At 45.4% G+C, this 17,353-nt stretch overlaps 1 protein-coding gene across 6 annotated transcripts in view; it reads right to left on the bottom strand.

The window, feature by feature from the left end:
* Window positions 1-110: 110 nt before the first annotated feature.
* The window catches only part of Schip1 (schwannomin interacting protein 1), a 769,225-nt gene continuing 751,982 nt past the window's right edge, over window positions 111-17,353 (bottom strand). For all 6 annotated transcript variants that reach the window (XM_051157281.1, XM_051157282.1, XM_051157283.1 and 3 more), the window contains 5 exons: window positions 8,978-9,095; window positions 7,931-8,128; window positions 7,032-7,155; window positions 4,269-4,362; window positions 111-750 (listed from right to left, as the gene is read on the bottom strand). In XM_051157281.1, the coding sequence (XP_051013238.1) occupies window positions 699-750; window positions 4,269-4,362; window positions 7,032-7,155; window positions 7,931-8,128; window positions 8,978-9,095 (586 nt within the window). In that variant the 3' untranslated portion in view covers window positions 111-698. The remainder of the gene's footprint in view (window positions 751-4,268; window positions 4,363-7,031; window positions 7,156-7,930; window positions 8,129-8,977; window positions 9,096-17,353) is intronic.

Genomic DNA, 17,353 nt, shown 5'->3' with positions numbered 1-17,353 from the left:
CTGGGCTCTCTTTCTCCTGAGAGAAGCTTTTTTGGTGGGAGGATTTAGTCACAAAGGAGAAAAGGGAAAGGAGGTACAGCCCATTTTTTGTTAGTGAGCAAAAGGACATATCATATGAAACAAAGTTTTAATTTTTATTTTACATATTTATACATAAAACTTTCAAGGAGCCATGTGGATCCAACAGAATGTTAATAGCACGTCTAAGAATGAACTTCAGGTAGTCAACATTCACAAAATGTTGAAAACTGATTAAAATATACGTAGTATGGAGAGCTACGACTTCACTACGAGGCAGGCATGTATTTTGACTTGTATAGCACCGTCATTTGCAGTTCCTCTTCAAAACTACAGCGAAGAATGGAGTCAATGGTAAAATACTGTTCCAACTTAAAAATCTCTAAACAAATAAAAATAAAGTTAAAACTACCCTCTGTTTATCCACGTTTCTCGGTGGTGTTAAGTACTGTACATTTCTTGTCACAATATTTTATTAAAAGGCCTGATATTAAGTGGCACGAGTGAAAAAAATTATTAAAATAAATTAAGGAAGCGAAGGCCAGTCACGGGACAGTAAGCTCGGACGTTACCAATGACGAACACTGATGTCTGTTTCTGAGCCACCTTTAGCGACAGCGTTTTGCACAACCACGGAAGCAAAATAAATTCTAGCTTGTCCTCTGGTGGGTGACTCCCTTTCACTTTGCAGGCGTTTTCTCCGCCATGTGCTTCTGTTGACTCTCGGCGTGTCTGCAAAATCAGCGATACAATTACTCAGCAGTGAGAAGGAGTGAGGCTGCCTTCTGCCCAACAGCTACAGCCACAACGCTCTGCACACCAAGATTCAGAGTGAACTGCCCCAGTTAGGGCAGGGGAGCTCTTCCCATAAGCCCAGCCGACTGCTCTAGCTTTTACATTAGCTAATCTTGATTCCTTGATATTGGGAACCACAGGATTAATGTGAGGCTGACAGACATTAACACCGTGAAGAAGAAAAGGGCTGTGTTTAAAGATGCCAGGAGGCGAGGAACCAGAATGCCCGCCCAGGTGAATATTTAAAATGTGTTTTCATATGCTGGGCATTGCACCCAGGGCTGAGTAAGGCTGAGGGGTCTTTGTAGGGTGAACACAGCCAGGAAGGGACTAAATGGCAAATGAAGAAAGGACAGACAGAAAGTGAACATTGAAGATGGGACTGCAACTCAACGTAGAGAGGTTGCCTAGCACGGAGGGTGCCCCAACGCTCCAGAAACCGAAAAGGCAAAAGAAGTCAAAAGCATGCACTGCAATTGAGTGGTTGGACATGAGCTGAGTGATATTTAAGCCCACACAGACTGGGGCATTAGCCAGGCTGTCCGGAATCTGGAGCTGGCTGATTTGCTCTTATGATAACTTATGTCAAACACATAATGCAAATCTCTCTGTGGATCTGAAGGTTTCCCATGTTAACGGTAAGCTCCCCCACCCCCAGTTAATCCTAAGGTCATAGTTATGACAATCACATGGCCAAGGAGGGTATGATGCAAACCACGGCCAATCGAGAAAGCTGGGGGTGGGGACAGGATGGAAGGAATGGCTGGGCCCTTGGCAACCTCCCCCATCTCCCCAACAGGCAGAGCCCATAGGATTGTAAGATCCGTAGGCTGCAAGCCTTAATGGTTTTGAAGGGCGATTTCAGGAAATGACAAATCTTGTGAGAGGCTAAGGCTGTGGTTTCTAGCTGTCATCAAGGGTTGGGGACAGCATGTGGATGTGGGGAGTCAGTGACGCTGAGCTTAATGCCTTGGTTGGTGCAGAGAAGGCAAACCACAAGCAGTTTCAAAAAAACATTGGGCATCCTTGCCACATGCAGAAACTCAGGAACAAATAGCAATGCACACTTAGCAATCAAGCAACGCAGGGAAATGCTAATATTGGTCCCTCCACTAATGACACAGACCATGGCCCCACTGATGCATCTGAAGAGCTATGGGTCATTTTCATAGAGCAGTCTGTGGGAATCTCAAGCAAATTCAGTTCAAGAAATGTTCTGGTGGCTCCTGTGATGGACGGGTCACCGTAGCTTACTGAATTATAGTTCACACAGTGTTTGCTTTAATGTACATCTACACACTTGTGCACACAGGTACATACATCAAGAGACTTTCTTCAGAGGCAAGGAAAAGTGGCAATAAACAGCTAGAAAATATTCAAAGCTCTTTCGAGACATACATAGGAAGGGTTTCGTGAAAAATTTAAGAAGGAAAGAATTTCAATCAACCTTTTCATTCATCATATAAAAAAATTAAAATCCTTTATAAGATGTATCTCATTCAAAGCCTGCAAAAATGTCTTTTTGTAAACAGTCATTACTGAGGACCTACTATGTGCATAGCAGGCCCAGTGTTGAATCTGAGGCACAACAGAGAATTCAAACGGTATCATTTCTGCTTTCAGGGCAGAGAATGTCTCATCATCTAGGGAGGAACAGCAGGTGAGTGTTCCCGTAACAATTCAGCTGCTGGTAAACAGCCTCAAGTTACCAGGCCTACTTTTTTTTCTTTTGTGGACGAGGGGGAAGATAATTTAAAGTATACAGAACGAGAGTTTGGGGAGAAGCTCAGTGGTTAGCGGACTTGCCGTACAAGTGTGAGGGCTGGAGTTGGACCCTGTAATTACAGGAGATGGGGGACCCCCGCCCCCAGAGCAACCTGGCTAGCCAGAATAGCCACATAGGCCGAACAGAGAGCAAGCAGGATTCTTGACATCAGTTTGCGGCTTTCACATGCAGGAGCTGACCATGGATCTTAAAATTGAGCCTCAACGGTATGCAGCTTTTGTTTGCTTACAAAAATTGTTTCAGAGACATTGCATGATTAGAAACTTATTTTGTCACTTGCTCCTCAGTGAAGCAAAGTCCTGTGGCAGGGCTGAGGGAGGAGGCTGAGGGCAGAGTTCCTCCCTGGGGAGTGGCTTTCTTGCTTTCAATACATTTATGGGCCTAACAGCCACTGTGGTCTCCTGGTTTAAGAATGTCATGAACAGTATCTTGAAGAAGGTGCCACAGTCCATGTGAAATCACAGGAATATCTGTGCTTATGGACGTCACCAATAACATACATGTATGATACATACTGTATATGTCCAGCTTGACACTCACATCTGTTTCCCCATGGTGAGAACAATATGGTGGCACACCTAGGCCATGGAAAGATGCCAGGATCCCTGCCTTCCGGGCTTGGCAGTAATGACCAAGAGCTGGGCCACATGACTGATGTCTGTCTGTGGCACCAACCATGTGGCTGTTTGTGTGCTGGGAACAATAAAATGGAGTGGATAAGGGCCAATGGCCTTGGGGGAAGAGTTTGGCAGGCTGGCGTAGTTCTAGGCTAGAACTGTTGGCCTGATTCAGAGGAAGTGTAAGAAATCCTCCAGGATGGACAGCTATCATCATTTCTGGGCTGGGAGACATCTCAGTGAGTAAAGTACTTGTTTCAAACGTGTGAGGACTGGAGTTTGGAACCTATGTGCGCCTTGTTACCTTTAATTGTCAACGTAACGCAGGCTGGAGTTAGCCAAGAAGAAAGCTTTGATGGAGGAATTGCCTGCTGGTGAGCCCATCAGTGGGAGTGAGTCTGTCTGCATTGCTAACTGATGCAGGAGGGCCCACTCCACCGTGGGTGGTACCATTCCCTAGGCAAGTGGCCCTGGATTGTACGAAGAAGCTAGCTGAGCATTAGCCTTAGTGAACCAGACGGTGAACGAGCCGGCAAACAGCATTCCTCCATGGTGTCTGCTGTAGAGTCCCTACCCTGACTTCCTTCCATGATGGACTGTAACTGTAAGATGATATAAATCCTTCCCTCCTCTCAGTTGCTTTAGTCACAGTAATTGTTGCAGCAACAGAAACTCAACTAAGAGCATCACAGAAAGGGTGGACACAGCAGCATGTTCTGCAATCCCAGGACTGCTACCGCGAGAGGGGAGCTGGAAACGGAAACTCAGAGAACAGCAGATCCTATCTCAAAGAGGAAGAGGAGGGCAGACACTTAGGGCTGTCCTCTGACCTCCACGTGTGCCCCTCCTCCCCCCAACATACAGATTAAAAATAATGCATATCCTAAAGAGGCTTTCTGGGCTCCTTCTGAACGGCAAATGTCAACGGCTGTTTGGTGAGTCAGGCACAAAAGTAAGGGATTAAGTTTTGAGAGCTAATTCTTGCCGTTGTCCCTCAACTTTAGGCTACCCAAGACTTCTTTTCTCCTTTGGAAGCAGGGAGCCAGACCGACCTAGTCAAGTCTTCTATGTCCACCAGCATGGCATCTTGTTCTGTGTGCAGCTCATCTCGAATGAGGAGCAGTTGGACCAACTCTTCGTTCAAACCTGGGTCAAAAAAATGGGAACATTAAAAACCGGGTCAAGCCACACCCAACTACCTATGGCCCATGATACATGTTCACAGACACAGAGTACATGGAAGCAGTTAAACATCGTAGGAAAGAATCTTTTCTTTTTTCAGGCCCAAAAATTTGTGGAGGCCCAAAATTTATGTTGGGAATGACCATCAATTTCCCTTCCACTTTGAAACAAACGAACCTTGTAATTAATTACTCACACAGCTAGTCTTGCTAGCCAGCTCACTCTAGGGATCTGCTGTCTCTACATTCTAAGGTAGGATTACAGGGAAGCCATCACACCCACCCAGCATTTACGTGGGTTTCTGAGGACCTGAATTCTAGTGGCCTCTTATATGAACCTCTTATATATGCAGGTGAAGCACTCACTGGAGCAACATGACCTGTTTGTAAAGTTAAAAGGGTGCTGAAGAAAAGGATTGCTGAGGAACTCTTATTAGAAATGTACAGGGCCAGAAATGCCTCGAAGTTTTTGAGTCTTAGAGTATTAATATAATTATTTAGATGATTATATAATATAAAAGGTTTGAGCAGATAAGCACCCCCAGTCCAAGATATAAACTCTCTGGATATTTCATAACATTTTTGGATTTTAGATTTAGAAATAGTCAACCTGTGTTTTCAATTCATTCATAACATTGTCGGAAAAGAAATTGCTAGGGGCTAGAAAAAATAGCTTGCTAATCAAAGCAGGGCTTTGGGGCTGGAGACAAGGCTCTGTGCTTAAGAGCACTTGCTGCTGTTGTAGAGGATCCGGGTTCAGTTCCCAGCACCTACATAGCAGCTCAGGCCCATCTGTAACTCCAGCTCCAGAAGAGTTAACACCCTATTCTGTCCTCTACAGGAACTGCATGCACGGGGCATGCAGACATACAGGCAGGCAAACCACACATACAGATAAAATAAAAATAAATGAAAATTTAAAACTATGTGCTAAGATCTAGCCAATGGACAGGACAATCTCCACAGTTGAGTGGAGAGTGGGGACTGACTTTCACACGTACTCTGGTGCCCCATATTTGACCACGTCCCCTGAATGGGGAGACTCTGGTGGCACTCAGAGGAAGGATAGCAGGCTACCAAGAAGAGACTTGATACCCTATGAGCATATACAGGGGGTGGAAGTCCCCCTCAGTCACAGTCATAGGGGAGGGGAGTAAGGGGGAAATGGGAGGGAGGGAGGAATGGGAGGATATGAAGGATGGGATAACCATTGAGATGTAATATGAATAAATTAATAAAATAAAATTAAAAAAATAAAAGAAGAAAAAACAGAGCTTTAAGAAAGTGTGGAAAGCATTGTTTGGGTTGTAGTTATTCCTTCACCCTTCATCTTTAGCAGCTGCTCAGTCCCTGGGAGTACTACCTGGGACACCTAGCTCGGAGAAGCAGGCCTATCCAGGATACCCAGGGCCTTCCCATGGCTGAAGGGAGGGGCACTGCTCTGAGAAAGAATATTCTCTGAAATACTGGAAAGTTAGATTTCTGGTGTAGGAGAATGTGTAAGATCCAAAGAAAGATGTCTGGATCTAGTGAAAAAAAATTATCTTTTTCAGTTGCTCCCGGGAGGCTTTCTCAACTACCACCCGACAGTGTCTGCACATGGGACCTTGGTGCACTGGAAGTTTGCTTTTGCAGCCCCCAGCCCCCAAGCCCATATTGAGTTTTAAACTTTCTATTAAGGAAAAATTTCAAACTAACGTAACAGCAGAGAAATCTTTAATGATGCTTCAAGAGATCCCACTGGCCTCAACAATGACCAGCCAGATTGAATCATCTCTCTCCTGAGTCTACAGGACTATTTTATAGCAATTATAGAAATACACCATTTTATCTGTAAATGCATCTGTATACATCATTAAAGGAAAGGGCTTTCAAAACTCACAAGATTCCCATACCTTAACAAACCTACAGTAACAGTCATAACAACAACAACAAAAAAGGTCTGTTTGAATGCATTGATGGGTATTTCTCTTGCCTCTGGGAATTCCTTTCAATCGTGTAAATCCACAGGATTATACAGTCATATTCTGGGTGACATCATCTGGCTGACCACCCTGCTGTGGGGACACCATCTTTCTCTGGGCCAACCACTACCTGCTCTTTATGTGACAGGTGACCTCCAATGACAGCAGTCCACACCAACTCCCCACCCTCTCTGGATGCTGCTTTTATACTGACGGGGAGAGCGTATACCTTATATCTTTCCCATATCCGTAAATATACATTCACTACCTTAAAAAAAAAAAGTCTCATTTTATGTGAGCAATGACAACAACACCTAGAACAAATGTGTACACGAGTGAGACAGAAGGGATAACTGTGCAAAGCTTGCAGCTATAGATGCTTATGCCAGAAACACATGCAATTAAATACACACCCTGTGCTAGGAAGCTAGCAATTTAAAAAAGACCCGTAACCATGGTGAACCTTGAACAACTCTGAAAGCTCCTGACATTTTGTAGTTTAAAGAAAAAGAAGAAGGAAACAATAACAGAGCCCTGGGATTGCCTTGATCCTACAAACACACAGACAGCCCAGGGAAAACAGCGAGCACAAGAAAAGAGCCCACAGAGCAGCCTGGCCCCTCAGCATCTCCCGCCTCCAGCTCCCTTCCAAGCAGACCTCCCCACTTACTTTCGATCTGGGAGTGTAGATCATTGACGATCACTTGGAGCTGCCCAATAGTCATGTCTCTCAGGTCGGTGGGCTTTAAGCTTCTTTTCATCAAGCATTCGCTTATGTGAGGCATGTGAGGCAGCTGAAGATGCAAAGCGGGCAACGGAGGTATGAGGAGAGTGTCAAAGACTCTGGGAAGGACCCAGTCTGCTCTCAGGAGACCCACCCTCAGCCGCCCACTTCTATCCAGGTTTTGAGGCTAAAAGCTTTCCCAGCCTTTGAGCTTCCCAATGGTGATCCTATATCTAGCATCCATGTCCTACTGGGATGCCCTCTGCATGCCAAATAATACATCACAGGCTTTCTGTGTGGTCTCTGACACATTACAGGGAACACATGTGACAGGAATAGGATGGATAAAAGCAACAGCATCAGCTGATATGTACTACTTTAAGAGCTCTGAATGCTTTTTTCACTGGGTCTTCAACAACCATACTCTCACCCAGGTCCTGTTGTTATCCACACTACACACGAGAAAACTGACATGTGAGCTCCTGTCACACTCCTGCAGCAGGTCACTAGCAGAGCTGACTGTGACTGCTAAGGCCGGGCCACTAATTCATTACATCACCCTCTCTACTTCGGAAGGTAGGGTGAGAAATGATAGCAACGGCACACTTGCGTTATCACGCAGGAACACAGGAGGTCTGAATCAAGGGCAAGAGTTTTCCTCTGTGAAGTGCTGCCCATGTGTTTTCAATGTGACCGTAGAAAGGAAAAAGAAACAGACTTCGTTGTTTCTCAATTGCCAGTGCTTTTGACCAACTGCCTCAGAGAAACCCAAGTTTGCATAATTCTGGGAAAGAACCCATCTTTAGCCCCAAACGCTCGCGTGCATGCCAGCCTCCGCTGCTTACAAGGTCGGCGACGGGAGACTTTTTCCTGTTCTGTTTTTCCACTTCTACTTGCATTTTGGCCATTGGTTTGGCCATGGCCAGGGCCATTTTGGCTTCAGCTTGTAGTTTCTTTTGCCTTGTGAGGAAGTCCATGTCATCCAGGGATTCGGATTCCTCCTCAGTGGTGTCTCGATCGGAATAGGAAGAACTCTGCTTGCTCTGTGAAGGAAGAGAGAGCAGCCTCAAACTTCAATCCAGTTACCACACCCTTGGGCGGGGAAGGGCACTAGTAAATGGGTCCCTCAGCACAGTTGGAGGGTCAGGCAGCAATTCCACGACCTGCTTAGTCTTACGGCAGCCAATCAAAAGAAACCTAAAAAGGGGCCTGTTTGGACTGAGTCTGCTTTGAGCACAAGTGGAGAGTGGTGGAAGAGTTAGAGCGGGGGCCACGTGCAATTATGGAACCCAGTATCAGGGTCTGAGATAGTCCTCTGAAATAGATCAGGTACTGAATGACATTTGCTCTATGCTCAAAGGCCAACACACACCTGCTGGTCATTGGTACAATGGTAAAAGACACCACAGAGGGGAAAGCGCCTGAGCAGTAAGCATTCACGATTATTCTCAACTTCTGGAACATGTGGGGAAAGGGCCAAGCTGCTAGTTCTAAGCCCAGCGGGGAAGGATTCTTTCACACATCTGTGAACATGTGGGAGAGTTTCCTTATCTAGCCCTGGTCACCATGCAGCCTCAAACTTGGGACCCTCCTGCTAAGACCTCCAAGTGTTGGGATTACAAGCACACACCGCCGTGCCCAGCTTCCTTTTATAGTCTCCAAACGCATAAGTGATTAACTCCCATGTTAATCAATCTCATTCACCTTATCGTACCGTGATTTTGATTTTGATTTTGCAGCCATTCTCAAGTTCTCAAAGCCTGTAATCTCCCAAGATGCCCCCCTTTCCACCTCGGGAATGGCTGCTCCTGGTTCACCACAGAGCCAGAGCTGACCAGCCAGGAAAGAGGACGAGGCAATCAATGCCTTAGCCGGTAGCTGTGTGAACTTACCATGGGAGACAAGGGGGTGTCCAGGCTGGTCTCAGTCTTACTGTCATCGGCATCACTGTCCTTGTCACTGCCGCTGTCGTTGACAAAGCATATCTGGAGGTTCATCCCACTCTGTAGTCTGGGCAGAAACAAACAGGACACCAGTCTGTTCAGCTATTTGTCATCTGGCTGCAGCTGATTAAACTGCATTTATTAATGGAAAATAGATTTTAGGTGTTCATGTGGGAAGAAGAAGTGACCAAATCATTGCGTGTTGGAGTGATGCTTTTGTGCACTGTGTAAAGGTTGCCTTCGTATATTCACATGCTGACTTCTGTACTAGCAGGGAGCTGAGTACGGATCGATCGTACTTTGGTATTTTTTAAAAATATTTTATTTAATTTTAATTTATGTCCGTTGGTGTGGGAGCGTCAGATCTTGGAGTTACAGACAGTCATGAGCTGCCATGTGGGTGCTGGGAATTGAACCTGGGTCCTTTGGAAGAGCAGGCAGTGCTTTTAAGAATCTTCTGTCTCAGTATTTTGTAAGCATTATTCTCTACCACCTTCTGATTGGTTGAATAAAGGGCTGACTGGCCTATAGGAAAGGCAGGAGAGAAGAGGCAGGACTTCCGGAGAGATAGAAAGAGTCAAAAAAGGATTTACCTACGAGACAGGGATGCATGAAACTGAGCAGAGGTAATAAGCCATGTGGCAAAACATAATATAAATGGGTTACCATAGGTTATAAGAGCTAGTTGGGAACAACAGTAAGCTAAGGCCTAAAGCTATTATAAATAAATATAAATCTCCATGTCATTATTCAGAGCTGGGGCGGGCGTAGAAAGTCCATACAGTTTTAACTATATATGCCCTTTTGTTGTTGTTGTTGTTGAGATGGAATTGTACTATGTAGCCCAGGCTGCCAACCCTTCTGCTGCAGCCTACTCTTTTCTGAAGATGTGAATCTTATTAGAGGGCCTCACAGCATCCAGTGAGTAACAAACACATCGTTGGCACATATAAAAAGATGCTTTGTGTTTACAGGTCTGTCAATCAAGACAGACAGATGTCAGGCAGTGACGTTGTGTGACGTTCTTTAGGATTTTGTTTTAGAAGGGCAACCCAAGGAAGTTCACTGAGCCAGGGAAGAAAGTCTCCCTCCTTCCCAATAAGATGGGATCACCTCGGAAACCTATATTTAAAGCAGTTGCCAAAAGCCAACAGAAGAAGCTCACTTACATCACTCAAAGACAAAACAAAACAAAACAAAAACCACCATAGGTTCGTTCACACCAAGAAGCATAAAGAAATCTGAAGGTGTTTGGAGTCTTAGAACACAGGAGCTTCTGCAGAGCTAGCACCATGAGAAGAGACTCCTCCGGGGAGCTCATGAAGATTCTGAGGCTCCAAAAGGATGCTCTTGGCAGTAGAGTCAGAAAGGGTCAGCGCTGGCGATGCACATGGCCAGACTGTGGGCTCTGCTCTTGGTTGTAACTGGCTTTTGAAGGTGAACCACATTTCAATACTATTCTCTTGCAGAGAAGCAATGGAGACTCTGTGCACCAAGGGACCACAGTCTAAGCCAGCAGAGGACACAGACAGAATCCGTTCCGGTATTGTTGCCATGTTACTACAAGGATCTAATCTAAGACCTGGCATTTGTATTTGGTTTTCTTTATCCCAATAATGGAGAAACTTTACACATATTGCTTATATGACTGATTTGACTGAAAACACAGACTCCATTGAATTGCTCCCCCCCCCCACCTATTTAGCTTCAGCACTGCAATCAAGATGGGCATGTACTGCCACCTATTGTTAAATTTTATAATAACACAAACTCCAGCTTATTTCCCTTCAAGAAAAGGTAACCTCTCTCCCTGAGGGGGCTACACAAGGAGGCCAGGGCCAGAGCTTCAGGGAAGCAGGCCCCAGCTTCTACGATGACTGGCTCACAGTGCCTTCCAAATCCAGAGTTTGTTCAGAGCTTTGCACATGTGAACTGACCTCCGCCTCCTGGAAGCTGGGCCAAGGGACAGAGACTCCTAGAATGGCTATGACTTCCTAAAGGGGCCTTGCCCTGATGCTGTTCACAGCGATCCCTGATGCAGACAGCTGTCGGTCCACAACTAGTAAGCATCTGGCCCTTCAGCTATGCTGGGACACGCCTCCCTCAAAGTTCCTCCATGTCTCTAGTGGCATCTAGTATGTTCAGGTTTCCCTTCGATCCAGGCAGATTGAATTTAACAAATTTGTGATATCTGCAGGTCGTCTAGAAAGTAGAATCCATCATTTTAACCAATACAACCAAGATCTATGGTTTGGAGGGTGACAGCAAAGACAGACTGGGGGCACAATTTCATCTCACCTATGTCTAGGACTATGTAGCATTTCCTAGATATGAGGAAAGTCTTCCAAAGAAGCACCTGGCTGATGGAGATAAAGACTGGAAAAATATAAAAGAACCAGCAAAAGCATCACAGAACCAAGTTTAAGATGCACAAGAACCGTCTTCATTCTGAGGAAAATAATAGTTATAAATTCTGCAGCTCTACCCCAATCTGGTCAAGCAGCCACAAGGAGCTTCTAACAGTGGAGGAAGTAGAAGGCCGCCTCAGGTACAAATTCAGACGCTCCCCCGCCCCCCACACACACACCTTAGTAGCACAGTAGCCCTGTGGGAAACTGAACAGAGCTTGTGGGAATGGGGGCGGGGAGGGGGGAATGGCTTGTAATTCCTTACAGTGGTAATCGCCAAGAATGTCATGGGGATGCTGTGACATCATCGCCCATTCAGAAAGGGTTTTAGCAAAGACATCTCCAATGGGCTCCCGTTTCAAGAGGGATTTCTTTGCCTTTAGCCTTTAATCGCATTTTAGGAGCTCTGGGTGAAACTCAACCACATTCCCCAAGCAGAGGCCTGCCTGTGGGGTGCTGGGGCCACCAGGTCTTCTGAAGGCCTCTGTGCCACAGAGTCAAAGAACGAACAGATGATCCCCATTCTCGCCTTCCAGCCTGGCAGTGAGATGTGCAGCTGTCTGCTAGGTTTAGCTCTGAACACTGCACTTCCCTGGGTCTCCGCCCTCATGCAGCCTCCTGTAAGTCCTGCGAAGTTCAGTCTGGGTCACAACTTCCTCCATGTCTCAAGCACAGCGCCAAGTGAAAACAACAAGATCGTGTTTATAAAAGCTATCATTTCAAAGCCTCTCATGCAGGGTCATTTGATGTTCTAAAAACAAGATTTATTTTTACTTATGCGTGTTTGTGTCTAAGTGAGTGTATGCATACCCACAGGAGTATGAGTGCTTGTGGAAGCCAGAAGAAGGTCTCAGAGCCCTCAGAGATGGAGCCACTGAAAAATTGGGTGCTGGGATCTGACCTCTGGCCTGAGCCATCTCTCTCTAAGTCCTTAATTGATGTTTTGAGTGGTGCTGAGCAGAACATTGCATAAAAACGCCACTGGTAGTTCTGTCTTGCTGATTGATTTTACTTCTGGAAGGTCTAGGTGGCAAAGTACCCCAGGAAGCTCTTCTTTATGGACCACATAGACCATCACATAGCAGAGCTGCCCAGAGCTATGGACATGGAGCGTCCCATCTGGGTCTGGATGGAGGGCTGTTGGAGAAGGCTCAGAACGTGTTGAAGATGTAAGGCTGATTCAGCCTGTCTTCCAGGCACATCAGCATGTCCAGAAGTGGCTGCCATGTGACGGTGTTGATTGCTGGAGTGGGAGGGCACTGCATGAGGAGACTCAGCTGCTGTGTTTTACAGTGAGAGGACCGTCTCCTGGAAAAGGGCTGCGCTGACTTCAACTCAGTTATGAAGGAATCCTGTTACCATATGCCTTGGGCTGGGAAGATGGCAGACTCAGAAAGTTCTTTGCTACGACCAAAGGAGATCTCAAAACACAAACCAACAACAAACAAAGCAAAGCCAGCTCTTCACCTGGCAATGATACACACTACACCCACGGTCCTAGCACACAGGAAGCACAGGCAAGAAGCTTGAGCACCCTGGGCTGCAGGCGGAGTTCTTCTTTAAAAGCCAAGGGATTGGCATGCAGCTCAGCGGGTAGAACACTGGACTAGGACAAGCAATCAAGGTCCTAGATCTGATTGCTAGTGCGGAGGGGGTGGGGTGGGGATCGGGATGCATTTCTCTTTTCAAAATACAGAGACAATACTTGTGTTCTCCAGACAGAAGCACCTTCTCATGGTTCTAAAGTTTGTTGGAAAAGACCAGCAGAGAGGAAAAGATCATGATCATGAAGTAGGTTCTCATCCTTGGTCTTGGGTTGGGGTGATTATAGTGTGGTCAGAAGTGTCTCTGACCCTCAGAGTTCCCCCTTGTTTTCTGGTTCTAGAAATGGGGATCTGGCTTGGGTATCAATGCATGAATGTTTAAGAGAGAGAGAGAGAGAGAGTGTGTGTGTGTGTGTGTGTGTGTGTGTGTGTGTGTGTGTGTGTGTGTGTGCAACTGCGCATACGCATGCGTGCACATGCTCTCTATGTACACATATGAAGAGGTCAGAGTAGGTTTTTCCTCTATATCAATCCATTATATTCTTTTGAGACAGGGTCTTTCACTGACTCTGAAGTTTTAGCTAGGCTGGCTGGCCAGTGACCTACATGATCTACGCCAGGATCTATCTGTCTTCCTGCCTCTAATCCTGGGCTTAGAGACATTTGTTGTCAGGCCCAGTGCTGGGGACTTGAACTTGGGTTCTTATGCTTGTGCAGCAAGCATCCTCACTCACTGATGCATCTCCCCCATTTTAAGATTTCACAGTCTACTCTCATGTCTTGACTCCGCCATCACTCTCTGAGTGGGCTCTCCTGCTGCTGGATGTGTAACTTCACCTCAGAGCTCAGAACCAAAGCCCGAGGGACATGTGAGAGCTCTGACAAGAGCAGTAAAGTTACCTCGGTGGTCTCTAGCTGACGGCAGACATTTGAGCAAGGCCATCCATGTCCAGTTTGGATCAGCAGAAGCGCCCAGCTAAGGGTAGGCTCCCAAGCAGGACTGAATGCTTACTATGGATGGCAGTGTATTTCACCATGCATCATCACCATGGCAACAGGTGACTGGCCCAGGGCTGCAGAGCACGAGACCACATGCTGGGCTTGTGATTTCTGAATCCAGTGACATTCCCCCCATAAACCCTTAATCATGTGTTTTAATTTACTAGATCGTACCTGTGCTTGGCATATACTTTGACAGGACTCATGCCTCCTATAGTTGCTCATAATTTCGAGGCAATTGTATGGCTCCACTCAGGAAACAAAGCAAGAGGGAGCTTCCATATACCTGTGGGTTTCAAGCTGGCATTGCTCATTAAGTGTCTACACCCAGTGCAGCTTGGGGCCGGGGGGGGGGGGGCACGGCTTTGCAGTGCCATTCATAACTCAGCAGCTCCAACTAGTTTGTGGCCAAGCTGTTAGAATACATCATTTCCATTCATTTGAATGGATCTTTGATGCATTATTCAAAGGTTTTATACATAATGAATAATCACCCATATTTTTCATGCCATTTTTCTGTTTCATATTGATTTCAAAGGGGATAGAGCAGAAAATATGGATTATAACTACCCAAGGGTATGTATAAATGCACTTCATTTTTCTGCGACTACCTCATGATAAATGTGAGAACAACCGAGTTTTGGGTGAGCTTTAGCTGCACTCTATGTGGGATGGTGGTAAGTCAAGAGGACACACTAGTGCTTAGTAAAGAGAACTGTAAAATACTTCATCCCACAAACCCTGTCTCTTTCTTCTCCCTGTTTACTGTGCCTTGTAGACATTTAACTAGGCAACTACACTAATGCCTACCGCTGTTTAAAAAAAAAAAAAAAAGTAACGAAGGAGAACAAGGTTTCTACTTTTCCACATTTGTTATGAAAATACAGTGCTACAGCTTATTTTATTTTAGCAGGGTTGTGTAAGCTTCCTCTTGCTTTGAGGTACAGTCAAGGAACAGGAAAACACTCTATTGGACTTTTAAAAAATCATGCTATGCACCAGATGCAAATGTCGCTGATTCAACATATGGCAGGGCCACACAAAAGCACATGTATTCAGAGAAAATGATTGCTTGATTCTTTGTACATTCATTCATTCATTCAAAGATTAGGCAACACACTTTCTAATTTGCTACAGTCCTATTACACTTTATTGGCTTTAATTTGATTACTTCACTCATTCCAGTTTCTTGTTGGACCCTAAAGGCATTTTATAGTTCTTGATCTTTATTAGTGGAGGCATGTCAGTTGAGCAAAGAATAAAACCAAAGTCTTCTAGGAGCTAGCAAGTGCTTGAGTCATCTATCAGAATGAATAAGCAGACATGTGGAAGGGAACTTAAAAACACTTGATGGACAGTCCCTGTTCCATATATGTGAAAGTGAACACTTTTGCTACCCAGACATTAATAAAGTAAGATGCTATCCAGGAGTGTTACAGTAGAGAGCCTCAAATGAAAGGAAATAATGTTGGTAGAAGGATGAAGCCAGGGGAGAGAGCAGAGGACCATCCTCCAGAAACTGTGTGTCCAGAGAAGCTAACGGGTATTTCTGACTATGTGCCAACTAGTAGATTGTCTTGTCCTGCCCTGGCATCTAAAAATAAAGGGAAATAACTCTAAAGGAAGTGAGTGTGTGAACAACTATCACAGGCTTTTCTTCTCTGCACCTTACGCAGTCCCCCACTTCTGTTGATAGATTTCCAGGACCTCATGGCCATCGAGTCTTCTCGGTGGCCACCATCCACCGGCTCTTCTCTGGAGCAGCATCAGCTTCCCTACCTGGGCCCCAGAGAGCTATCAATACTTGCATTCCTCAGACAGATGTTGGTTCTCCTTCCACACTGGTGTCAATTTCCTTCACTAATGACCACTTCCATGTAATTGAATTTGGAATTACAGGATTTTAATGACGGGGAAATGTATTTCAAGAGAAATACTCTCTAGTATGAATGGAAGGCTAGAGCGAGTCCTCTCAGGATCGTAGGCATAAAATAGCCATCTCTCCTAGATGTCAAACGCGGCCTATTTTCATTTTAATTGAGTTCTGATGACTTCCAAGCAGCCTATTTATGAAATAAAAAGTTGCCATTTGTGAGCATCTATCATATGCCAGGCACTTTACCTACCTTACTGAGGAAATATGGCTTGAGGTCCTTGCTTTACATATAAAAAACAATGACCTAGACAGGAAACTGCACAAAGTCTTTCCCACTGAGGGGCTAGAGCACTTTAAGATGGGTGAAATGCATTCATAAGTGAGAGAAAAAAAGATGAAAAAAGAAACAAAATAAAACAAAAAATGAAATAAAATTGAAATGCTTACGAATAAAAGATGGAATATGATGAGATAGATACTCAGCTAGAAAACACACACACACACACACACACACACACACACACACACACACACACACCAGAATAGCTGTAAAAATGGCTGAAATGTCCTGATACAGTTTTAAGTGGAAAAAAAAAGAGGGCCATAAATAGTAGCTACAGTGTGGTTTCAGTTCTATACATAAAAATGCATACATAGGGGCCAGTGCAGAATTTCAGCACCTTCTGCTGCAGCTGATGAGCTAAGTTCAATCCCCAGGACTCACCATAATGGAAGGGACCTACTCCTCCGAGTTATCCTCTGAGCTCTACACATCTGCCATGGCACATGTGTGTGCTCCCCACCCCACAAAAATAAACTGAGAAAATATAGTACTCTTTTCCAATGTATAGGTAAGATGAAGAGAAATTTACTTCAATACTTTTTGACGAAAGACATTTAGTTGACTTTAGACTTGCCTCCCTTGAAGGCCTCTGAGTTGTCATGTGTGGGCACATCATAAAAATTAACAAAGGAAAAGGAGAGAAGCTGCGAGGTGGTGGTTGAATGTGTGTGTTGGAGGAAGGTGAGCGGGGCTCAGTGTTTGACAGCAGCGGTCTGACTCAGAGCACACAGAAGCAGGAGCTGTGACACACACTTGAGTCAGCCTGAGCTGGGTTTGGCAGGCTGCTGTGGGACAGTGGGAGATGCTCCGTGGGCAGCTAGGAATGCAGTTCCTTGCAAGTGAACAGTTCTGTAGACAGGCTCTCCCACTCACCATGGGCACCCCTCTCAATCTTAATCCCATTCCTCTCCTGGCACTGGCAGCAAATCACAGACCCTAGGTAACTGGCAGAAATGTACAGTTTTGTATTTTTCAAAGCTAGCCATCCTGTTTACTCTGCTCAGGCTGTGAATCAAAAACTTCTCTCTCCTGCTGACAGCTGTTAGAGCCATGCAGGGAAAAGGAGCAAGCCTTCCTTTGTCAGGTGTCTCAGAGACTCCTGTAAGAATGTAGCAGGCCAGGGCCTGTGTGATTTTTGAGAACAACTGGGTTAGT

Source organism: Acomys russatus, chromosome 15 (assembly GCF_903995435.1).
Source record: "Acomys russatus chromosome 15, mAcoRus1.1, whole genome shotgun sequence".
NCBI classification, from domain to species: domain Eukaryota; kingdom Metazoa; phylum Chordata; class Mammalia; order Rodentia; family Muridae; genus Acomys; species Acomys russatus.
Note: the sequence above shows the minus strand (reverse complement) of the source record. Positions and strands in the feature narration are given on the sequence as shown.